The 26,567-nt window shown below is 33.5% G+C and overlaps 1 protein-coding gene across 4 annotated transcripts in view; it reads left to right on the top strand.

The window, feature by feature from the left end:
• Nucleotides 1–25,911, top strand: part of LOC140742246 (lachesin) — a 42,175-nt gene extending 16,264 nt beyond the window's left edge. Inside the window, exons 2-11 of one of the 4 annotated variants that reach the window (XM_073073095.1) lie at nt 6,873–6,932; nt 10,556–10,659; nt 11,292–11,499; nt 12,389–12,544; nt 15,603–15,731; nt 17,972–18,109; nt 20,555–20,719; nt 21,946–22,020; nt 22,461–22,544; nt 23,602–25,911. In XM_073073095.1, the coding sequence (XP_072929196.1) occupies nt 6,873–6,932; nt 10,556–10,659; nt 11,292–11,499; nt 12,389–12,544; nt 15,603–15,731; nt 17,972–18,109; nt 20,555–20,719; nt 21,946–22,020; nt 22,461–22,544; nt 23,602–23,774 (1,292 nt within the window). In that variant the 3' untranslated portion in view covers nt 23,775–25,911. Of the gene's footprint in view, nt 1–6,872; nt 6,933–10,555; nt 10,660–11,291; nt 11,500–12,388; nt 12,545–15,602; nt 15,732–17,971; nt 18,110–20,554; nt 20,720–21,945; nt 22,021–22,457; nt 22,545–23,601 lie in introns of all 4 variants that reach the window. The other 3 variants (XM_073073097.1, XM_073073094.1, XM_073073096.1) reach the window with 3 other exon arrangements.
• The last annotated feature ends 656 nt before the right edge of the window (nt 25,912–26,567 follow it).

The raw sequence follows: 26,567 nt of genomic DNA, 5'->3' as shown, positions 1-26,567 counted from the left end.
TGTATATGATTATTTCAAACCCCATTCATGACTAGACCAGAAAAGCTTATCTTTACTCAAAAGTATTTATGCTGAGCATTTCCAGGATTAATTCAGTTTTAATAAGTCAAATATTTTATAACTTCCATGGGGTTCTGGCTTACTTAGCCTGTAATGATTACTAATACAACTGGTTCTAGTTACAGCTCTGCCAGTGATAAATTATAAAGTTATTACCCACATTTTTCTCCATCTTAATTCTTTAAGAAAAGGAAATTAGATAAATCTTCTATATATAATAATTATAATAATAATTTATGTATATAATATAGTTTTCTTTGTTCCAGGCAAGATGTCTGCCATGTGTGTCCTATATAGTAATGTTAAGGTCCTATATAGTAACGTTCATCACACATACCCCTAAGGAATTCCTATTAATTCTAGGGATGCAAGATTTACATTTAAAAATTGATTGGACATGCAGCTTACTTTCTTAGTTTTATGTTTTATAAGAGCATCTAGGTATACACACTAGGCATAAAAGACCCAAAGAGATATCATATTAATGGCTGGCCATTCACATGATATAATAATATTGTTATTACTTTTATATCATTAATGTGTCACATATTACCATGGTGGACATTATTTACTCTTAGCCTAAGCTTCATTATGAAATTATAACAATTTCAGTTTTAGTGTAACTATCATAGACATTGTGAAGACTTAAGTGCAATAGCAATTCTCATATTATGCTTGTATTTATTCCAGGATTAATGGACTGCTGTGTTATTTGTTAACCTGATGACTGGTGTATAAATGTATGATGCATGTTTCTATATAAACCCGGTGTTGCTAAAGGAAATGTTTAAGCAACAATATAAATAATTTATTATTATTTTATTGCTTTTTGTAATGTTGGGAGTACCAGGCTTCTGTTGGAGAACATTACATAGGTACTACCAATCTTTAGTCAATTTTTTCATGATGATCAACCTCATATTTTAAGCAGTTATGTACAGTAAAAGTGAAAAATATGTGCAGATATTTAATAATTAACCATATGTTTGTGGACTGAACTTCCAAACCTTTAATTATTACTGTATTTATTCCTATTGAGTCACTGAAAGATAAGTGTAACGAAATCCAAAATGTTAATTTTGTATAAATTCTCACATTTGTACATAAAGTTCACTCTTGACATTCACATATTTGCATTTATGTCACATATGCCACATAAATAAGTAATACTAAACAAGGTTTTTGAATTATTTACAAGTATGGACATTTATTATTTAGCACATTTGTATTGTTATAGTATTGCAGGTATTGTTATAGTACCTGGCCTTAGAATAAATCATAAAGGTATTTGTGTCCAACGACAACTCCAGACTTCTGGATTGATTATCACTGTAAACCAGCATATTAAATAGATAATTTAAAAACTTCAATTCAAGTTACATCTATATATAATAGAGTTATATATATTATGTAAGCTCAATGACTTTAAGTAGGTACTCTGTACCTGTAGTTAAGTGGTGCATTATAGTTCTGATTGTACTCCTTGATACAAATCTCCTTAGAGTTATACCTTAATAATACGAGTATTTCCTGAAATCCGCAATATCTTGAAATACACCTAATCTGGATGTTAGGATATTCATATACCTAGCCCACAAGATATCAAATCAAACAGCTTTATATAGCTGGTAATTGATTAAATTTTATTATACATAATTTGTATATATGTGAGTAATAGGTACTACAATATAACCCATGTAATATTGTTTACTTTGAGCCATGTATAGGTACCTGTTATTTGCTTATAAAACAGCTGAAATTGAGTAGGAACTATAGAGTATCCATAACAAATCAATGAACTCTGCTCAATTGTGTTGAGGTATTAACACAGAATGCTACTATCAAAGCTAGGACTTCAGACGCTGGATCCGATATATGAGATACTTATAGTATTATTTCTTCATGTGACTAAAAATATATTGGACAGATATGTGTCAGTATCAATAAGCCGGAGTCTTGTTTGCTTAATCATTGTCCTCCTGAGGTGGTTCTTTTGAGAGAGCATGCCTTCTGTTCTATTTCAGGTTAACATGAAACAGTTGTCATGTATATACACCAGTGTGTATGTGATAATGTGAAGAACACATCTATTACCATTTGAGATCGAGCATTGGATTATCTAATATACAAAAATAATTTTGTCATCAATGTTGTAAGATTTTTATCTTACGCCATATATTAAATTTTAATATCATATAACACAATTGCTCTGTGTGGAACGACCAATCTCAACCAATTTCAAATTTGGCAACGGGGTGCTGCATAAAACATTTATGTCACAAATGTCTATTTTAGACATTGTTTTCTGATAAGATAGCTAGTCTTCTATCATTTGTAATGCAGCTAAGTGAGTTTCAATGTCTTCAGTATGATTCCGTTACATGAGCTCATGAGCATCATGCTGTGCGGTGAATCCTGATAAGATTCTTATATGCACGGGGTTATATTTGTGTTGGGTTAGCGCACCAGCAATGTGATGATTCCTATTTTCTGTTCTCCACAATGTATTGCACATATTTTTATCGTGTGTATTGTGGTGGAGCATAAATTACCTATTATGACCTTTATAGGTAGCACTAGTTAAAGTGTTATTCTGAGAAGAACATCAAAATATACCAGGTTGATTTCCTCAGTTCTCATTGGAATATGTCATTCATCCAGTTGCTTCACACATACCTCCCAATTTTAGAGAACTCTGATGATACTATTGTATTCACTCGTTGTCCCAGTATGTTGACATAATATTTTCCATTTCTGTTAAGACACTGTTTTGTCATATAGTTACAAATATGTTTTGCTATTTGCAATAACTCCATGAATGATTCCTGAAATTATAGCTGGTTCTGAAAATTATTTTGTCAGAGTTGGTATGAAAGGGTTGGCATAACCTTGTGTTGTAGCAGCTCTAGCTTGGTGCTTATAAAACATTCATGCTTTATACTGTGTATTGTTAGTGCAATAGCTAGTGATGGAAGCATTCAAGCCATTTGCCACCTATAAATGTTAGCGCAGGTATCTCGTACTCAATGGCGAATGAGTGAAACGTTTAGTGTCAACAAAGTAACACTTGGAGTATCTCGTACTCGACGGTTCTGATGCTTTGTATATTCGACCACTTGCCACATAGAAATGTTAGCGCGAGTATCTCGTACTCAATGGCGAATGAGTGAAACGTTTAGTGTCAACGAAGTAACACTTGGAGTATCTCGTACTCGACGGTTCTGATGCTTTGTATATTCGACCACTTGCCACATAGAAATGTTAGGGCGAGTATCTCGTACTCAATGGCGAATGAGTGAACCGTTTAGTGTTTACAAAGTAACACTAGGAGTATCTCGTACTCGACGGTTTTGTGACTCTTTGAATATTCGAACATTTGCCACATATAAATGTTAGGGCCAGCATCTCGTGCTTAATAGTGAACATGGGAACCATTTAGTGTCGACAAAGCGACGCAACGAGTATCTCGTACTCAATGACTCGGGTGCATTTTATATTTGGACCATTAATTGCTAAATTATATGCATAAAAATGCAAGCATCTTACGGTTAATGGCGAATATGAGCACCGTTTGGTGTCTGTAACGTGCAACAGCGAGATTGGCGTGCGTGAATAGTTTTGAAGTTGTAAATACGAGAAAGTTTTTCAAACAATATAGTTTCTTTCTGAGCATATGTTAGTTATTTAGGCATTTTTATAGTTGTGCACACATAACTGTAATAAATGAATACATTATTTTCTTACGTACCTGGTAAGTGATTTGTACATAACCTATGAACCGGTGATCCAATCCGAGGAATTGCTTCGTAGATTCCTGCTACTGCGACCACAACTACGCGGACGTGATTCTTCATTCCTAGTTTCCATTTTTTCACTAGTTTTGCTTCACTATACACGTTTAACAAAACTTTGAAAAAATAGTATCACGATGCCTTGGAAGCGCGAAAAAGAAGTGAGGTATCCGGAGCTGTCACTGTCACACGCAGTGTCAGTGGTCTTTAAACTTTTTTTGTTTTTAAAGGCTAAACAATCGCGATGCCGACGAATGGGAAGAAGGATAATACATTGTAATTCTCAATTATATTTCAGATCACCATGAAATAAAATAAGTAACTTAGACATCGTCAATGTAACATTTAATACTTAATTGTATTTTCATAACTTATCTCTTATCATCATTGACATTTTTTTTATAATTAACATCGATATTGTGAATTTATATAACTTATTTTTATGTCTATAGAAATGTATTTATAATGATTGTTAATAAGTGTTATTGGTGCATAATCGTTCTTCTTAACATTAAACAATAAATAAATCAACTTACTTTTACATTCGTTGTAATATCACAAGCAATTATTCCACAAACTAAACCGTTTGTGGTGTCTATGGTCTAAAATAGGACTTACATGAGCAGTGTTTGTGCGGCTGAGTTTTGTCATTATTGCAACTTAATGTGGCGTCGTTTTAATTTATTCCTCTGAGAATCTGTGATCGTCCTCAGGTAGGGCTCCTATTCACATACGCCCCGTATGCTAACGTGTGATTCAAACCAATGAATATTTAGTCAGACTATAACGTAATATATCTGAAAATCCTATTTTATACCAAATTCTAAGTTTGGTATCATCATCATCATCAACCCATTACTGCCACACTGCTGGGCACGGGTATCCTCTCAGAGTGAGAAGGATTAGGCCATAGGCCTGGGGGTTAAACCTCGGACCCCTCGATCGAGAGGCCAAGTTTCTTAACCATTAGGCTATCACTACTATAATTATAAAGTTTGGTATAAAACCAGATAAATAATAATGACTGGATATAGTCATTTTTATATAATCTGTATAAAATGACTGGATATTATTATCATGTGCTATTAAAAAGATTTCATTACAAATACTATTTTAAAATGTTAATGATCGGTTACAGTTCAAGAAGTGGTTGTGTTAAACTAGGGGCCAGGCGCAGTTCCATAATTACGGCAATCCAAGTTTCGATAATTCCCCAACTTCGGTAATAGATGCGAAGCTTCCACTGGAAACTATCAAATAACAATATGGAAATTATGCTTAATAACCTCAAATTTATGTGGGGAAAATTATGTTTCTTGCGAAGTACCTAAGTGGTCTTAACTTTGCACCTGTTCGGATTTCTGGTTTCCTTTAGCAGTTCTTAAACCGACGTAGATGCCTCTATATTACGGAACTCCTCCAAGTTTAGGTAAATGGCTGCGAAGAGGATGTTTGTTTAATTTCCACATATTTTATTAACTATTTCTTTTAATTTGCAATGAACAAAGAGTTGTATATTTATTCTGGAATCACATGTTGCACATAGTTAAGAAACATATGTTTAATAAAACTTAACGATTATTTTATATTCCTAACAAATTTAGAACATAGTTATGTTCTATGTTGTTGACTATTTAAACTACTAACACTACCGTAATGAGTAAAAACTATTTTACTACGTGTTTAACACAATACTTCTCTTAAAATGAGGAGTTTAACCCAAAGTTCAACTCGGAAAGTGTGAAACCTCTCATAGATGTACATTTCCTAGTGATTTTTTAACTAATGAATAATTTCCGATATTGTTTCTATATCCAAAAATCATAGTCGCAGCATCACAGGCAAAATTCCTACCACTATGCTATCACTGAGACTAAGATAGAACGTGGCTGACGCCTCTGATCGATGTGTTATTCCTGACAATATTGACTTAGGATAGACGATCATAGATGCAGCGAGACCAGAATTTATGTGCGAAGTGAAATTGAAACTATTTATTTTATTCTTCTTTCCCGTATAGCAATAAACTAGTATTACTTACACAGTTCGAATAAATTATACGTATGCATATAGAAAGTATAAAAATAATTATTTTTAATACTAAAATATTTCATAAATGTAGGTACCTTAATAGAGTATAATTGGACATTTACTAAAATTGTAATGTAGACAAACTTTACAAAAAATCTACAAGTTTTTAACAATATTAACAATTTTGAAATTATATTTTCTTTAGCAACGGTGGGATTTTTTGTTACGGAGTTATGTAAGTTAAGAAAGTTACGAACAAGATCGACATTTGAGTAAGCTTTAAAAGACCTAATGTATGTAAACATTATTTATGATCTTGTAAAATTTTAGCTTTTTTTAATAAAGTATTTTACGGATTAAGCATCTTATGTATAAAATTCTTGTGTCACAATGTTTTTTGCCGTACTCCTCCGAAACGGCTTTACCGGTTTTCACCAAATTTTATATGCATATTCAGTAGGTCTGAAAATCGGCTACTATCTATTTTTCATACCCCTAAGTGATAAGGATTGTTCACCTTCAACATTTTTTATTTATATGGCAACACAACGTTTGCCGGGTCAGCTAGTTTAAAATATAATTTAAATATTATTATAAACTACTAGCTGACCCGGCAAACTTTGTACCGCTTCAAAATCTATTTATCAAATATATTTCATATAAAATATAGCCTATGTTACTCGTGGATAATGTAGCTTTCGAATGGTGAAAGAATTTTCAAAAACGGTCCAGTAGTTTTTGAGCCTATTCATTACAATCAAACAAACAAATAAAGTTTTCCTCTTTATAATATTGGTATAGACAACATGATAAACAACGCCATCTAGTTGAAATTGCAGCGATTTAAAGATAATACTTTGAAGTATAAATTTAATTAAATATATTTTATGATTTGCTTCGTTTAATTAATTAATTTGCAGATCGTTATAAAATACCGAATATATTATACTAAAAATAATTACTTAATCATGGATTATTTTTTATTTACAGGTCGAGAACTACCAAGTGGACAAAATGTAGTCTCTGTAGCCCCTATTGAAGTCGCAGATGGTAAGTTCAATATTAAAAAATAGTACCATTTCATTTTGCTATACCTATACGTAAAGTAACTGTCGTCAATACTTCTAATCAAACGGAAGTAAATAGTATACTTATAGTTGCATTTCTAGACCACAAAATAAGAATTATGACTCATCATCATCATCAACCCATTACTGTCCCACTGCTGGACACGAATCTCCTTTTATAATGAGAAGGATTAGACCATAGTCCACCGTGCTGGCCAAGTGCGTATTGGTAGATTTCACACACCTTTGAGTTTTTTTTTTATAAAATCCTTCAAGTGTGCAGGTTTCCTCACTGTGTTTACTTTACTGTTTAAGCAAGAATTAAGACTAGTCTTATTAATATACTTACGGTCCGCTGCTTTTAAAACAATTATTTAACAACAAATGCATATCTCCGTTCAAACGTGCAATAGCCGATATATTTTTATATAAAAAGCTTTCGCTCGCTTTTGATGTTAGCTAGAATATATTGGTGTCGAAATAGAATGAGTTTTTGTGCAAATTCTGAAAACACTGAATGGACTATCGTTCATAACTTTATTTCGTACGTGTTTGTTCGTTGAACAATCGGCTATTTGTACGAGTACGTCGAACAGACGCGTGAAAATGTGTTAAAGGCACATCTAGTTTAATATAATGGACTTCCATCTCCATGAAAATAGACAATGGAATGAAATACAGGAATATTGCACTTACTTATATATCAAAAAATAGAAGAAGAGCCTTCATGCGGAAATTTTTAATTCATTCTTCTTTACTGCTCAGTTAGAGCTCAGTTAGATTCCATTATAAGTAATATAAAAGTAAGTAATGTGCATCATTAAAAGTGAAGTCACTTACTTTCAGTGAAACCTCATGCGGAAATTTAAATGACTATAAATTCTCTATAGAAATTTTGAAAGTGTGCTAAATTTGCCAGGAAAGAGGATATTCTAAGATTCTAGGTGCCTTGGTCCGAGACCGACACGAATAAAAGCTTTTCCACACCGCCAAAATCCTTGACGCCTGCCCATCAAAACGCAAAAATATGCGTCGTATAACATGCCGTGTATTCCGGCATTTACTTGAAATGGCCTCGGGTGAACACGCTTTGTGCCCTTTGCACTACTGCAACGCAAACGGTCAGAAGCGGTTGCGTTGTAGTAGCGCGCCGCAACACTTATATTTATGATACTAAACGGGAATCTCACTTGGAACACCTCACTTGGTAAATTAGACTGCATAATCATAATCATAAAATAAGTTCACCGTAAGTCGTAATAGTTAAACCACGACACACCAGCGAAGTTAATAATACTGCTATAAACCAAAACAGTCAGGTAAAAAGCAGAATCGTAAAAAAAATCCGCCTGTGATTAAATTGCATATTTTCATATTGCAATTAATCAATACAGATACCGTTCCTTTTACCCAATTATTTGAACGTATGTAATTTGAGAGCTTTTACATTCAAATAAATGTAATTGCAAGCCCAGAATACAAAAGCGGGTGGCGAAAACAGTTTGTGAAAAGCCGAAACAGAACTAGGCAGATTGGTTTAGTGGTTTGTTAGATTCTGCAGAGATAAGTTGGGAACTGAAACGTTGGAATGTGTGCAACGTTATTACACATGATGTTGGGTTTCAGGCTGGCAGGCACTTCGTTACGTGACGGTTAAGTGGCACCACAGTGTAAATCCTTTTGTTATCGTAGTTGCATGAGCCATTCAGCAATGACCATTCACCTACTGTTGAGAAATGTAGTACACAGAGTTCAAGTTGTAAACTGTCCTACTATTAAAACTGTAGTGTGTATTGTCTGGTTAAATGCATTCAGCTGTAAATGTAATAATTATTTATATTGCCATGTTGAAATGGGATAATAAAAAATATATTACTTATTTTAAAAACTTAAAACGCAACTATCGGGTGATCATCTTATTGCTAAATTTATTTATCCAACTTTTATATTTACCATCTCAGAGAAAAAAATCCGAAATCTTTTTCCATTCCCATCTTTCTCAGATAATAAATATATGTGCAAAAAAAACTTAAGCCCTTTTATAAGCCGATTTAAGTGTAGTTTATTAATCAGCATTATTTTTAAAGTACACTTACAATAGCTATGTATATACAGGTGTAGGTATCTTATCCTCATTCAGATGCGATGTAGGTTAATTAACATCGATTGCTAATTGTGCCCCAATTACCCATAAACGCCCACGGTTGGGCAGACAGTATTTCAACCTTAATAGGGTATCCTTAAGTATTTACATAACCTTTTGAGCTACCTTTCGTGTGGGTTTTGAAACTTCAACATTGAGGCCTATGATTGAGACTTTTATAAATATTTTGCTTATTACTAGATGTCTTGAAGGTATTCGTTATTTTTAAATTTGATCTCCCTACATATTAATATTGATACACCTTCTAAACTGTCACATTCTCCTTGGATTACAAATTAAAAGGCTATTAATGAACATTTAATAATTAATGGATATTTCGAGGCCTTATATATCACAGGGGTAATAAAGAGTTCATTACTTTTATAGGTTTAAGTAACCATACCGTTACTCGTATGGTGATACATAATTTACCTGTAATTGGCCATCAACTATTATAACTACGCTTATTAAAGCCTGTGAACGGACAAATGGCGCGATCGAAAATTCTTTTCAATAAGTCCGACTAATTATCACTCAATAGTTAAAAGTAAGTTACATCCAATTAGCACTTAAAACATTTTTATTTAAGAACCAAACAATATTAAACTAGAAACAAACAAGCTTATAAAAAAAACACGTAAAGTTTACAACTTTTTATAACGAAGAAAACGTAATAAGATTACAAAGTGTACAAGTATTTGCTTGAAACGCGTCACAAAATCCCCGAAACATATTCGGGCGCTAGCTTTTTGCGGTGTGTATAGAGTTAAAGCATTGGGTTGTGATACATTATTTTACCGGCGAAAGAGTGATACAGCGACAAACCGCTATTTGTCGTTGGTGGGCCGGACATAAATCAGGCACCCCTCGGGTGGGACGCGGGACGACGGCAGACACGCCGGCACCTACCGATCGTCATGTCCCCTCGTTCTGACTGCTCCAGTGGCACTCAAACTGACAAAACTAGACGCACAATGTTCATTTTTTTTTTTTACAAATATATGAAAATGGCAGTGGCTTTTTTTTATAGTAAACGATACAAATTTGACTTCTGACTAAACTAATTAGCCCCCAGAAAAATTACCCCCAAATACTTTATTTCATTAGTTAACGTGTTATATATTAACAACAATAATGTAAACAGTAATTCAAATGTAAACGGTTGTATAAAAAATAAAATTATGAATGTTAATGTCGTTTATAGAGAATAGATTGATTTTAGTAATATTTGCTAATGGTTGTAGTAAGATAAAGACCGAATGTACAACTCACCTGTGTAAATAATATTGAATCTTTGAAACTTGGGCAAAAGATACGATAATTCTATTACCGCAACAAAGTTTGAGAACCACTCGAGAGATCTTGTTCAGCCATCTCATCAAGTTATTCTATAAAAACTTTTATTCGGAGTAAACATGTTTGCCGTCCTTGCTGAGCGGTGTCTAACGTCTCACTTATTCCAGAATCGATGTACCCGAGATTTGCAGAACCGATACTAAATGTCACAGTCACCGTCGGCAGGGACGCTCTCCTGGCCTGTGTTGTGGATAACTTAAGAGGATTTAAGGTTAGTAAAAAATAAACTATGCTTTATTAAATTTCGTACAACATTTAAGTAACTAACGAGAGTGCGGTCCACTTAATGGTAAATGATCAATGTTGCCCATAGACATTAGTAATTAACTTCATAAAGGATACGGTCTCCATGCTACTTAAAGCCGATCACAAATGCGATGCCATTTCTGAAGACTAAGCTGGAACGCATGTAGCATGTTAATACCCCTTTACAACACCCTTCAAACTGGACCACAGCAACGCTTAGCAATTTTAGCATAAGGCAAAAACTAGTACCTACTACTACTTACTACATTAACTTAATTGGACAATTTGAGTATCTCAAATTTTAATAAGGATTGCAAATTAACTTTTTTACTAACAAAATTTAGTTCAAGCAGTAATTATTACTCTCTGCTCAGAATCGAGTAAAATAGCGTAATTTACTGTTGAGATGTACTTTTCTAAGCGGATTACACATAAAAAATTATACATCTTATTTAAGATTATTTTATTTCGCTTTTATATTATTTGATGAAATTCCGCTGAGAGAGCCACGAATAAAAAATATACACCGTCGAGACGTGACAATGATTGTGTTAAAAGCATTTTCTCTTTAGCTACATTATATATGCTTGTTTCCAGGTGGCTTGGGTACGAATGGACACGCAAACCATATTGAGTATCCACCATAATATAATAACGCGGAACTCACGTATCAGTCTGTCGTACAACGACCATCGTTCGTGGTACCTGCATATAAAGAACGTAGAGGAGGTGGACCGCGGTTGGTACATGTGCCAGGTCAATACGGACCCCATGCGCTTCAGGAAGGGATACCTGCAAGTTGTTGGTGAGTATAAATATGAATGTTTGTCTGTATGTCCTTTATAGAATCTTAAACTATGTATTTTATCATGAGATCTTTAGTAAAGTTTTTGTGCATGAGCGCACGTAGGTTTCTGAGTTGTTACGACCAATTTTCGTAAAGATTTGTATAATTTCATTCCTTCAAATTTACTACGTGGCGTACCAACGCGCGCAGGCTAGGTACAGCTAGTACAAAATATAGAAAATTATTAGTGTGGAAATGACAATTACAAAAGGGGTAAGCGTATCGTTTAGTGTTAAAAGAATCTATAAACAAGATATTTTTTTTTCAAATTTAATAATATTGTAAGCTCCGAGTATTTATACCCAAAAACTGTACACCGCACAAAATTATAATTCTTCACAATATACTCTTGGTTACGAAATACCAACAACAGTTGTAGTTTTCTTTAAATACTTGAGATAAATAGATAGGGTCCAACAAAATTACAGTGGTCAACTACAATAAAAATTTACTTTCAAACTATTTTGTAAATAGTTTCGAGTGGAAAGAGTTTGGTGAATCTCTTTTATTGCGGTTAAAGGGCGAACAAATTGACTTAAATATAGCGTCTAGCCCAAACTAATGGTTTAGACCTGAGGACCTCAAACTTAATTCGTTTATCGCCCACTTTTAGAATCAATTAATTCCTAGGGCTCCATTTTCGCTCTTAGGTCGGGGAATGAGGTCCTCTGAATATTAGTCACGAAAAGCTAATCACAAATCAGCTATAACCCCGAAATCGCTTCAACGCCCTTCAACGTTTAGACCGATCACCGCTCCATTGTAAGCCTCCAGAGCCCACAGACCACTTTGAGTAACACTGGTTTAGACGTATAGAGAAATAAAGCGTTATTTTTATTTTCATTAGTGCCACCGTCAATCATAGACAACATGACGTCTACGGACTTGGTGGTACGGGAGGGTTCCGACGTGACCTTGGTGTGTCGCGCGTCAGGCTACCCCGAGCCTTACGTCATGTGGAGACGCGAGGACGGCGGAGACTTTAACTATAATGGCGAATCAGGTAGGTATCATATACCTAACATTGACTCATTGTCTCATTGACTCACGTTACTACCGTCTCAAAATTAGAGGGGTTTCGCGCACTGTCAACCACACCAAATGCAGTTAGGAAGTCTTCACACGCCTTTCACACCTTTTTTTATAATATAGGAGTAGCAGACGAGCATACAGTTCACCTGATGGTAAGTGGCTACTACCATAGACATCTGTAATCAACCCCAGATAGGATTAGATATTCCCACCTAAGATCGGCCACAGATACGCCGCTACCCTAAGGACTAAGCTGGAACGCCTCAGAAAAGTCTGTCTCCCTTACCACACCCTTCAAACCGGAACACAGCAGCGCCTAACACTGCTGTTATTAGATAGAAATAGGTGTGGCGGTGGTGCCGCCGGAGTCGAATCACAAAGGGTTCTACCACCTTCAAACCTACCTATTTGTAAAATGAAATTTATAGCAAGTTTCTTTACGGAGTTTTCCTTTACTGTTAAAGCAAGTGATTATATTATTTTCTACTAAACATTCAGTTTATAAGAGGTGCGTGAATAAGATTCGATTTTTTTACCTACAGATTGAGAGACCGAATTTCTTATCACTAGGTTATCCAACTTTTTTTTTTTTTTAATATAATATAAGAGTAGCAGACGAGCATGCAGTCCACCTGATGGTAAGTGGCTACTGCCGCCCATGGACATCTGTAATCAACCCCAGATAGGATTAGATATTCCTACCTGAGGTCGGCCACAGATGCGCCGCTACCCCTGAGGACTAAGCTGGAACGCCTCGGAAAAGTTTGTCTCCCTTACCACACCCTTCAAACCGGAACACAGCAGCGCTTAACACTGCTGTTATTAGGTAGAAATAGGTGTGGCGGTGGTGCCGCCGGAGTCGAACCACAGAGGGTTCTACCACCTTTGAAAACTACAAAGAAACTCATTCATTCCAATGGAAAAAGCAGAAGGATCTGTAAACTAATCACAATATAGGTAAATAAACTCTATGTTGATTCCAATTACCGTTTATTGAATTAACCAATCTATTTAAAATCTAGATTCTAAATAACTGAAACGTTAATATTCAAAAAGCCTACGTTGACACTTTATTGAAATTGACACAAATGCAAAATTTTAATTGGGAAAACATTCACAATATAAAACGTTGTTGCTTTATATAACGTATGTATGTTTTTATAAGAGTGTGATAAGGGAGACATACTTTTCCGAGGCGTTCCAGCTTAGTCCTCAGGAGAAGCGGCGCATTTGTGGCCGAGTATAAATATCTAAACTTATTTGGGGTTATTCACGGATGTCCGTGGCGGCAGTAGCCACTTACCATCAGGTGGACTGCATGCTCGTCTGCTACTCTTATATTATAAAAAAATATATAGGTGTGTACTTTCAACGTGGTGGTACCTAGATAAAGGTGTATACCTCAACCCTAATCGAACCTTGAACTGTACGTGGGAGACTAATATGAGACTTAATAAATAATATTTCTAATAAAAGGATATCAGAAAATAATTTTCTCTAAGAATTTTATTTTCGTTGTAATGCTTTGAACTTAAGGCAAAGGGAAGAATAGCAATGGGATTATTGTGTCTACATTAATTCAATATAGGTACACTCTTGCTTTGTTGTTGTTCGAGGTTATAGAGTACTTTTAAAATATGATACAAATTTTCACAGAAATATTCAGGGTCTATTTTCGGTAAAATATACACACATACGCATTCAAATTATAGGATTATTTCTATTTGTTACGGCATCGAGTGGCCCAGGTTGTTACAACTAAAATTAAATGATTTTTTTACATCTTTTCTAAGTATGTTATATGTAACATAAACATTTTACCTACACTAATATTATAAAGAGGAAAACTTTGTTTGTTTGGTTGTAATTAATAGGCTCAAAAACTACTGGACCGATTTTAAAAATTCTTTCACCATTTGAAAGCTACATTGTTTACGAATAACATAGGCTATATTTTATATGAAATAGATTTTGAGGCGGTACAAAGATTGCCGGTTAGCTAGTTTATAATAAAGAAGGTGATGAAAGTGATAGAACCCTTTGTGGTTCGACTCCGGCCGCACAACCGCCACACCTATTTCTGCCTAACAACAGCAGTGTTAAGAGCAGAACACAGCAGTTCTGGTTTGAAGGGTGTGGTAAGGGGGACATACTTATCCGAAGCGTTCCTCCTCTTAGCTTAGTCCTCGAGGGTAGCGGCGCAACTGTGGCCGACCCCAGGTAGGAATATCTGATCCTATGTGGGGTTGATTACAGATGTCTATGGGCGGCAGTAGCCACATATCATCAGGCGGACTCCATGCTTGTCTGCTACTCTCTATATAATAAAAAAGAGAAAAAATGTTTGTAAACATACACATGGTTATACTCGTGTGCCGCCGTGTAGACAATCTCAAAATACTTTGTAAATACCTGTAATAATATAGATTTACTGCTCGTTAAAATATATTGTATGAGCGTTACAAAAGGCTAGAGCTAATAAATTCAGTATTATAAGAATAACTTACCTCGCATTTTCAGAAACATTATTTCTTCGAAATGTTAGGCTTTGGCAGCAATAAAATTATTTATCCTGTTTCACTTTATAATAATAATATGTATAAATCTTCAAGATACAAAAGATACCAATTTTTCAAATAAAAAAGAAATTATTGTATATCGCGAATAATTAAATAAGCTAATAATATGATGCGTTACTTGACGAAGCATGTAATGTTGAATATTTTTCTGCCTATCCAGGTTTATTTTGAAAATACCGGAAAAAAAAATTGCTAATTCTTCCAAAAATTCACAGGTAAACCATGAATAAGTGTGTTCTTCGTTTCAACTTACGTTAGGTTATTAATAATCAATCTATCCAATTTAGTTACCGGAGATCGAAATTTGACAATTGCTAATATGCAGACATTATGAAATGTCGATCACTTGTAGGAAGAATATTGGATGGATAGATTATTAATAATAGGCGCTCAATACTTCTTAAACAATAAAGTTACATCAGTAATATGTAATTGTTACTTTGTTGTCAGTCAGCGTAGTGGACGGCGAAACCCTCACCATTACAAAGGTGTCGAGGCTGCATATGGGCGCCTACTTGTGTATAGCTTCGAATGGAGTGCCACCGTCTATTAGCAAACGGATCATGCTCATGGTCCAATGTGAGTATTATCTAGGATTATCTTGATTGATATGAACTGTACTACCGATTGAAGGTAAGTGACATGGAAAAACTAAGCACGGTCTCATAACCGACTTAATAACTAACCAGGAAAACTAAGAAGCTGGTTAGTACCAATATGCGTATCCTATATATTGTAACCCAAAAATTTACTAAATACAGATAATTATAATTATTACGGCATCATTGTCATTAAGGTTTTTATATACAAAAGTAAGTTGTTACAGATCTATTTTTTAAAATAAAACTATATGTATCACACATGAAATGTTTCTATATAAAAAAGCAGCTCTTCAGACAAAAAATATATACAACGAATAGCCTTCAAAATTATTCTCTTAACACAAGATTCCGAATTATTAACATAAAATCATTTTGAACATCATACACATAATAATATAGCCTTATAAAAACAAGAATCCACTCCACGATCACGTAACCGAGTCCCGATTCCCATTTTGCTAGATCGGTTGCATAATATGAAATTTCACGGTATTGTGATATATTCGTACGTAATCGGCTTTCATATTATTATGGCCATGGTCGACAATCGTAAAACTACGGAGAATTTATACACTTCACTAACTTAGATAATAATCTTGCGTCATACTTTTTTATCTAGTTATGATAGATTTTGTGCTCACGGCCACATATACGTTGCTGTTCCTGATATTTTGATCTGATTAGTTAGTAAAGTATATTTGCCTTATGTCACCTTTTAAATAAGAACACAACATTTGATCTGTATTGTACCTACTAGTTATATAAAACATATGGTTGCTTAGCTTGTCACCACTTCCAAGTACCACACAGAGCCACGAAGATAATATACTTAGGTAGCTAGTGCTGTCTTGGAGGTATGTAACTGACCACATCATAATGTATAAGTATAAATTGCCTGATACATTAAATGGATTAGGATTTACTGAAAATGCTACATTAAAATTTTAATGTGGAGGACCTAAATAAAATGTTGTTGATTTGCATGTAAATGTATTCTATTGCCCGTGTAGTGCAATTTATTTACAGGTCATAGTATAAATGATACTTAGTACCTATACTTCAACAAATCAATTATAAAATTCAAATTCTATTAGGGCTTTTTGATTTAAATCATGGCTGCACAAAATACCGAACAGATTTATTAACGAAGAGCTGAAAAATCGTGCAATTCAGAACAGACATTCGGTCATAATTGTCCAACAGTTCCGTTTCGAGACCTTTTTCGAGATAAAAAAGAGGTTTTTCATTTCTTTTACTCTTTATTTGTCAAGATAATGAATAACTAACTCAATGTCCAGTTTATGAAAAGTGTTTTCTTTTAAAAAAATAATGTTACAGCGTTAGATTACATCACTTTTTCACTGGTCACATTTTTATATGTAGTTTATTGTGATGTAATATTATGTGCATGTTAGGGGAATAAATGGAAGAAACGTAATTCATCAACAACCCATTACTGTCCCACTGCTGGGCCCCGTGCCCAGCAGTGGGACATAATAAAAAGGATTAGGCCATAGACCACCGCGTTGGCCAAGTGCGTATTGGTAGACTTCACATAACTTTGAGATTTTTTTTTATAAATCTCTCAGGTATGCAGGTTTCCTCACGATGTTTTCTTTCATCGTTTAGCAAGTGATAATTAATTTCTAATGCGCACATAGCTTTGAAAAGTCATAGGTGCGTGTGCCTGGGATTTGAACCTCAGATCCTTCGATCGAGAGGCCGAGTTTCTTAACCACTAGGCTATCACTGCTTAAACACAACACAAACAATTATATTAAGTATTCTAGTTTTAACCAAACTAAACAGTATAGACTGAGAGTGATAGTTTTAAACGCGTTAGAACTCTTCATGTCCCGAATAAGGTACCCCCACAACACACATATGTGTCTTATAACAACAGTTACCATCAATAATCACCGTGTTCTGACTTGAAGGGTGTGGGGGAGAGACACAAATAATGAATCATTCTAACTTATTTCTTAGGGGTAGCAGCGCATCTGTGGCCGACCTCAGGTGGGGTTCTAAACTTATCGGTTGATTATAGATACATAAGTGGCAGTTACCATTTACCATCCTGTGAACTGCATGTTACTTTAAAATGTTAAAAGTAGAGGGTATTAAATAGATTGTAAGATTATGTATAAAAATCATATTACGTAGTTTCGTTTGATACTTATCCATTTACCAAATTATATTGAATTTGTACCCAAACAGTTCCGCCAATGCTGTCGATACCTAATCAGCTGGAAGGCGCATACATCGGGCAGGACGTTACGCTCGAGTGCCACACGGAGGCCTACCCGTCCTCAATCAATTATTGGACCACGGACAGAGGAGATATGATTATTTCTGGTGAGATTAACAACACACTTTTTCAATTCACTATGTTTTTCTTATACGAAATATACTTTTTATTATGTACGTATCATAACAGGGTAATTAAATATGTATAACAGTAGAGTAACGATCGGTACAAGTAAGTTTCAGGAGAAATTTTATGATTCTTATTTTTTTTAAACATAAATAAGGTCAAATCTTTCTTGTCTCAATTTTTATTTTCACTGTGTAAGAAACAATGTTATGTAAGACATGAAAAAAAAATTAACATATTAACGTTTATTCATTCATTTTATGTTCAACTGTATCATATACAGTCGCACATTTAATTTGATAAATATGAATGAAAGTAAACCATAATGCAATTACCAATATTAATAAAGTAATTAGATTAAACAACACGGATCCTAAAAATGTCCGCACATAAACTAAATATATCAAACAATAATTGTAAATCATATTTTTATAAAAAAATCATACTTGACTTCCTGTAGTTACATTTATTTGCCCAGTAAAGTAATAGACGGTCCTGTATATCAAAAGTTACGATTCTATTATCTTTAATAAAATATACACAAACCTTGTGTAATGACAGTAATAAAGCAAACACAGAATATTCAACTCAAACACATTAATCAAACTCGCTTAAATAACATGTGTAGCTGTCTAGTGTGGAATCGTACGATTCTATCATTGATTTATGACTTGATAATGAAAATAGTTTCCTTGTATCGGGACTATGGAGGCATTGGAAAGTAACAAATGTGTCTATTCGTGCGCGAATAGAGAACAGTTTTAAAATGAAATGCCTGTACTTTCACATTGTCTGGAACGAGATTGATAAATAATTCAAAAAGCCAGTTATTGCTATGCTATGGTTCGTGGTAGTATTATAATTTGTATGGAATACGTTCGAATAGCAATCGCGTTTACTCGTATTGAATGTTTTTTACTGTTATATTTACATTTGAAATTATTCTTGGTTGAAAAATCATTGAGATAATAACGAGTATTAATAAATGAAGATTAACTGTTGAGCATACGAACATACTCTAGAATTTTAAAGACTGACGGCTTTAGCACAATCTAACTTATTCATTGCCGAATAAGATAGGGTGTGTGTACTTGGACTGCCATTTTTTTCAGGGAAGAGAGTAAGCATCTGTGATGAGCGTCAGGTAGGACTAATAAATGTCCACAGGCTTCAAAAACCACTAAACATGAAGAAAAACACATTCCCTTCTGAAATTACACAAAAGCTGAAGTTTCGTTCTAAAATTAATTTATTGCCAAAAATGTTTTTGTACGAAAGGAGAACAAACTTGCAAATCATCATGAGGAATTCGTATTTCCTCCTTATGATGTAGGCATTATTGACTAATGGAAAACTTTTACTCGCAGTACAAGGGAACGCAAATAATAAATTCATGTTCAAGTTTTGTGTAGGGATTTAATAACATTAATCATAGACAGAACTTTTTGCTAATGACTCGAGAATAAAGGTTTTTACGATTCAAGTAAGATACGATTCTGACAATGATATATTATGAATGGGTCAGATTCGAAAATGATAATTTTATAATCCAGATACAAAATCGAAATTAGAACAATTGTTACCAAAATATTTGACGCGGTGTCAAACAGGATTGTCGTTATTGTTTTATATTTTGACAATGATTTTCCAGTAATAAGTACATGCTCTTTGTTTACATACGTAGACATAACAAACAGACTTAATTAATGTTATCCAACCAAATGAAGTCACGGACAAATTAGTTAAAGACAAACATTATTTAGTTGTTCCACTCACTTAATACAAAATCAACTAAAGGAGAAAATTATAGCAATTATGTCTACCTGTAATTTACGTGGTAAAACCAAGTTGATACGACTACATCATCTTCTAGTGTGTAGCAATTCTGAGTTATAGTGGATGCTGCTTAGAAGTGACAGTGCACCATGTACCCTTACCATGAGTTTTCAAAACATCCCACATTTTTACGTTACGTTTACTCAATCTTTATTCTGTTCCGTTTTCTTCAGTAGAATGAGTAACGAAAGCGCACCACTGAGTAAACGTAACAATAAGTAAGTGCTCAAGTGACGATGAACTTTTGTCTCCCTCACATGTTCGCAAAAAGAGAGACAAAACATTAAGCGCCATGTTTTCAATTTAGACATTTAAATGTTACGTTACTGACACTATAGTTCTGATACAATCCGCTAGGGGCGCTGATTGAAAATTGTAAGGGCAAAAACGTAACAAACACCAAAACAGTCATATTTGTCAAAACGTAAAAACTCATGGTAAGTACATGTACTGTAATCAATTTCAGGTAGAACCTGTCCTATATGCAGTTGTCACAGAAAAAACGGTCACTGTACTTCTTACAAACAAATATGAAAAGTGTATTTCCACAATAACATAAAAACAAATAAACAGGTTTGATATTTAAGTAGAAATGGAAATTGTAGGTGGCAAGTACGAGGCTATTCCGGTGGACAGCGGCTACAATAAATTTATGATGCTCAAGATACGCAATATCACCAAGGAGGACTTCGGCTTCTACAAGTGCATTGCCAAGAATTCTCTCGGAGAAACAGATGGAATTATTAAACTTGATGGTAAATATTATAAGTTATTTATTTACAAACAATAACTGTAATCGTAATAAATATAGAAGGTATAGACTTTGGCCCGGGAAGCGAACCCTGGAAAAAACGAGTACCATGCCATTTTATGCCCGTTATTAACAATTGATCTGTCTTATGTCTTGCCTACCAGTATACCAAAAATCTCATTGATTGTTTTTTTTTAAACTGGCCTTACTGTATATAAGATCAAGTGCCATCCTTAGATTTTATCATTACTCTAAAATTGTGACATGACTCTCTGCCATCAGCGCATCGAAAACAATATGTCAGGTTAATAGAGCTGAATACCATTAGTCTTTTGACGTTGAACGTGGTCGATGATGTCAGATATTATTTACACACTACCTGAAATTAATCCCACTATAATAACTGTTTTAAAAGGTTTACGGACTTTTTCATAGGTAAGTATCAATCATAATTTTTGTCCTCATTCCAACATTTTAGTCCTAAATTACACAATTACACATGTGCAATTGACATCTGGTGATAACTATATGCCAGTTGAAAGTATTATATCGTGTTTATGAGTTCATGAGCTGCAGTAATTTATCAGGTCAACTGCAAGGTTTATACGAAAGTAAACAGAATAAAAACAGTGACGTAAGTAATCAAAAAATAAATTGATTGAAAAATATATTCATTAACATCGACTTTTGCTAGTGAAGCCGAGTGGCAATTCAAGGGGCAATTCCGATAATTGATGCTTCTACAACCAGGTCGTGTAAATATTACTATAAATTGTTCAGCTATTTTTAAAAGTCGGCACCACTCTAGGTCTAGAGTATTTAGATTTACACTTAAATAAAGTTTTTAGAACACAGTGCCTCTGTTGCGAATCAATGAGAGTTCTACTAAAGTAACTTACACTTAAGTGGAATGTTATAATTGATTCACTTTACAAATACCTATAAGTGTCTATTTGATTGTTACATGCCGATCAATTTCAGTATTTTTGACAGTATAGAGCTCATTAATGTTACATCTTAGATACGTATGTAAGTATGTATCTAAAAATATTACCGTAAAAAAAATCTAAAAATAATGTCTAATTGCCTATAAAAAATAATGAAATTAAAAATACTACTTGATGAATTCTATCCGCAGGCTTTAACGCAGGACTTATTTGGATTTAAGAGAGTTTTTTTACGTTTTCATTTTAATAATACTCATGTTAATAATACATTGCTTATTTTCAGAGATACCTGCCCCTCCGTCAGCGTTTACGACTACTCCAAAATCTATGTTAGACAATCAAACAATACGAAAGAAAGGTACCTATTTAGTTTGTGTTTTACTATCTGTAGGAAACGCTTATGCCCGCGGCTCCTTGCACTAGGAAGCCTCATAGGGCCATAAATGTTAAACTTATCGTTCTCATAAAATGTAAGCCTTTAGAAGCTTAGAGCCACTTGCATCATATAAACATTATTATCGGTACCACCATTAATGTTAATAATGTAAGGTTTGTTTTTGAGAGCGTATTCAATAATCATTGAAACGTAATTTTAATATTTTCCAAAAGTCATATGCGCGATTAAGTATTTAGTAGTATTTTATACTTAAGTTTGAAATTGTATTCAAATAAATAAAAATATATAAAACACCATAAAACATGTCAGCCGTATAAACAAACCTATACTACTCAAATCTCTTGGTTGTGAAATAAATTATGTAAGTACAGTATTTAATGATTTTATCTTTTATCAAGCAGGTCAACTTCAAATCGTCCGAACAAGTGACGCCGTGAGCTCCAATTTCCAAGGAGTAGCATATGGTGAACAAATAAGAGATTTTGGTAACGTATAATTAAATAACACACGCATGAATACACGCAAAAACAGTTAAAACGGACCATACCTATATCTCTTTATAGTATGGCCGTTTATGTATTTTCATAAAAAACATATAGTACAATGGATAGGCAAAACACAAAAGGCCGATGCGGGCGCGCCGATTTTTCTTTTTAATTTTATATAGAAACACATTTTTTCTGACGAGAGTTGTATTGTACATATAAAATCACAGTGTGTCATTTATGATCGGTTATGGGTGACCATAACTTTGTAATGAAATTATTTAATCCGTTACTCTCGCTTGTCCCATACATGTATTTTAATTTAAATATTTAAAAATTATAATTATAATTATAATACTCTATGGCAAAACCGTATTATAAATATAATTGTTACTACATCGTTTTTGTGTTGTTATAATAAGTATAAACTAGGATCAGAATATTTTTACCTTTAGCATTTTAATTTTCAATTTCGCGATATATTTGTTGGGAGGTTGTACCTAGTTGGTAGATATAATTAAAACATAATAATTTCTGAAGAAGAATATAAATACATTAGAAACCAACCACCAACCAATAAGTTTGACCTAATCTGAGAAAATTCATTACTTTAAAAACTCCAAGTAAAAACTTACTTTTAACTTATGTAGAGCACATATGGGAACGGAGCCGCGGGAGGTATGCTCGTAGATATTTTTCAATTACCTTTCTTCAACAACCCATTATTGTCCCACTGCTGGGCACGGGTCTCCTCTCAGAATGAGAAGGATTAGGCCATAGTCTACCGCGCTGACCAAGTGCGTTTTGGTAGACTTCACATACCTTTGAGATTTTTTTTTTAATCTCTCAGGTATGCAGGTTTCCTCACGATGTTTTCCTTCACCGTTTAGCAAGTGATAATTAATTTCTTAATACGCACATAACTTTGAAAAATCAGAGCGTGCCTGGGATTTGAACCTCGGACCCCTCGATCGAGAGGCCGAGTTTCTTAACCACTAGGCTATCACTGCGTCAATTACCCTACATAATGTAAATTTAATTTATTTTATGTTTTCAGATTTTGACGCGGAAGAAAGTTCGGCAATTTCCTTCAAGTTACACAACACATTCATTTTTATATTGCTATATCATTTTACTGTAAATGTATTCAAACCTTGTTCCTCACTAACAACACTACTGTTTATAGCATCGATAAGTTTTTTAAGCTGGACAACAGACAATAATTGTTAAACAATAAACTAAAAAAAAACATTTTTGTTAAGTTATACAGTTAATCAAATTGTTATTTTAACGGTCCACGCAACGAAAATTATATTATTTCTTTAAGGTCAAAACTACACAATTAATTCCTCGCTCATATTTATGCATTCCGTCAATCCAATATATTATAATTAGTTAACTATGTAATTGACAACAAATATGTTCATGTGAGAAATCAATTTTTACTTTACTATTTATTCTTATGATATAATAGTGAGGCATGCGTTATTCGAATAAACGAACAAACTCTCGGTGCGAATGTGTCGAAACAAAAATACCAAACGGTATCCTAGATTACGTAAAAAAATCATTATACGAAAATGATTAATTCCACAATCGTTTTAAAACAAAAAAATACGGTGATGAAGTCACGCCATACGAATCCAGAGAAATCCACGCTCAGGTACTCGTATAAGTATTTTAAAATCAAACCAAGTAACAAATATTAATCTGGGTGATGTCACAGCAAGACGAATATTTTTATGTCAAGTGTCTATTCCTATAAATTACATTTTATGTTATATACATCCTAATGGAATGTAAAACCATACAGTCATGTCCTTATTTACCATAGATTATACCTTATTTACTTAGATACATATATTTGCCGTGCCCTAGTTAGTAGATAGGTAGTATCTACCTACATTTTAAGCAGAGATAATGAGCGAAATTATATAAAATAAGTAGTTTACGTGTTTAATATTATTTGCTCAACATTAATAATACGTATAAAGATGATGACGTAGGTATTATAAAGTTATTCACAGGTGTTATTATCTATTGAAACTCACGTCAGCTATGAAAAGCGCATGCCTCGCTTGCTCACTGACTTATAAATGATACAGGATTTGAAAGGCCGTGTAGTTTAGATTTGACTTTGAGCAAATCGTAAGTATGAACACTGAGTAACTATACAATTAGGACATAATATTATCATTTTCGTGTACTTTCAGAGAAATAATAATTATTATTAAGTTTGTCCGTCACGCAAGGTTTGTTATGGTTTTTTTATTGTAAAAGTGTGTAAATATGTATTTTTGTTGTTTTACTACATAGTTTCACTGTTCTAACGGGAGTTCCACTGGTCTAACAACAGTGTTTTATATTATTATGCTCTGCTTTAAATTGTAAAACGAACATATGAGGTGATCATTGCTGCCGTAATACAAAACCATGTGTACCTAAGTTTAGTATATGTACGAGTATATTTTTTTCACCGTATTGATTAAGTTAAAGTAGTCTTACGCAAAACTAAATTACACGTGTTGATAGAGTAGTTACTTTTTTACTATGTACATCGATTTTGTGAATGAATGGCTGTTTAGATTTTTAATCTATAGTAGATTTATTAAAAGTTTCGAATTTTAATTTAATTACACGTTATGTATAATTTTTAATCAATATATGTAAATGGAACGATCTGTGCTTAAGTAGAACTATGTTTTTACAGTACAATATATTTTTATATTATTTAGGATTATTACTATTGTAGAAATTAATGTTACAGTAGGAACTAAATATTGGAAAGCATTCCTTATTTTCAATTATTTTAATTTTTGCATTTCTGCTTTTACATAATGAGTAAGTAACTTTTTACCGCGAGCAAATACAAGTTCTATAAACCATGTTAAATAAATAGTTCATTAAAGAACCAGCCTTTTCTCTAAAAAGTACGGTATTTATACGTCACTTACTGTGATATCGGTTAAAATGCAGAACTACTAATATTTTGTCAGAAATCATAAAAGAAATAAAGTAAATCTAGATCAATGTTCCATTCTCAACAATGAACCAAAATTTTACTTCTTTGGGAATAATCATTTATTAAAATAATAACCACATTTAAAAAATGTTATTCCCACAAAAACATTTAGAAATCAATGTAAAGTTCTTTCGAATTGAGGTAACGTCTAATCAATTTACAATGAATAGCGAATGTATGATTTTACTTTTGTACTTCCTTACCTTAAACTAAGTTTGTAAACTTTTAATACGCTGTATATGTTAGAGAAGTTAGTCAATAGGCAAATAGTTAATTTTGTAATAACCTGCTATTGAAGGGAAATGCCAAATGAATGTGTAAAATAAAACAATGCTTAAAAAGAAATGTTTTATTTATTCTAACCGATCTCTCTTACTTTTGTCTGTAATGACACTCTTCACAATATTGGTAAATTTTATGCGATTGTAATTGTATGTGAAGTATATGAAGGTGGTAGAACCATTTATTTATTTTATTTATTTATGCACACATAGATAATTCATATAAAATACTTATAAATAAAATGTCGTGCAAAGGTACTGCTTATTCCAAACGAAATATCTTCCAGCAGACCTGTAAAAGGAGATGGGTTAACAAATGGTGGATATGCGTGCACGAGACTGAATAAAAGATATGTTATTATATATTTTAATCATACATTACATACATATAATATCGAATAACGCATGGAATGATATTCAACATATAAATAAACGTACATATAAAGATATAGTTACATAAAGAAAACGGTGTAAAACATATTATTATAATACAAATATAACAATAAATAATATATAATGATTTGATTAATACTCATTTTGCTAAGGAGAAGTAGTGGTCTTTTACTTTTTTATTAAAAGTTGATTCTTCTTAAGAGTTCTTAGGCTCTCTTATGTTTGGTGGAAGCGAATACCACATTTGTGGTTCGACTCCGGCGGCACCACTGCCACTTACCATCAGGTGGACTGCATGCTCGTCTGCTACTCCTATGTTATAAAAAG

This window comes from Epargyreus clarus, unplaced genomic scaffold (assembly GCF_041222505.1).
Source record: "Epargyreus clarus isolate Ecla_fem2 unplaced genomic scaffold, WU_Ecla_fem_2.2 ptg000005l, whole genome shotgun sequence".
In the NCBI taxonomy this organism is placed as follows: domain Eukaryota; kingdom Metazoa; phylum Arthropoda; class Insecta; order Lepidoptera; family Hesperiidae; genus Epargyreus; species Epargyreus clarus.
The sequence above is the reverse complement of the archived record's forward strand: the minus strand, read 5'-3'. Positions and strand labels throughout refer to the sequence as shown.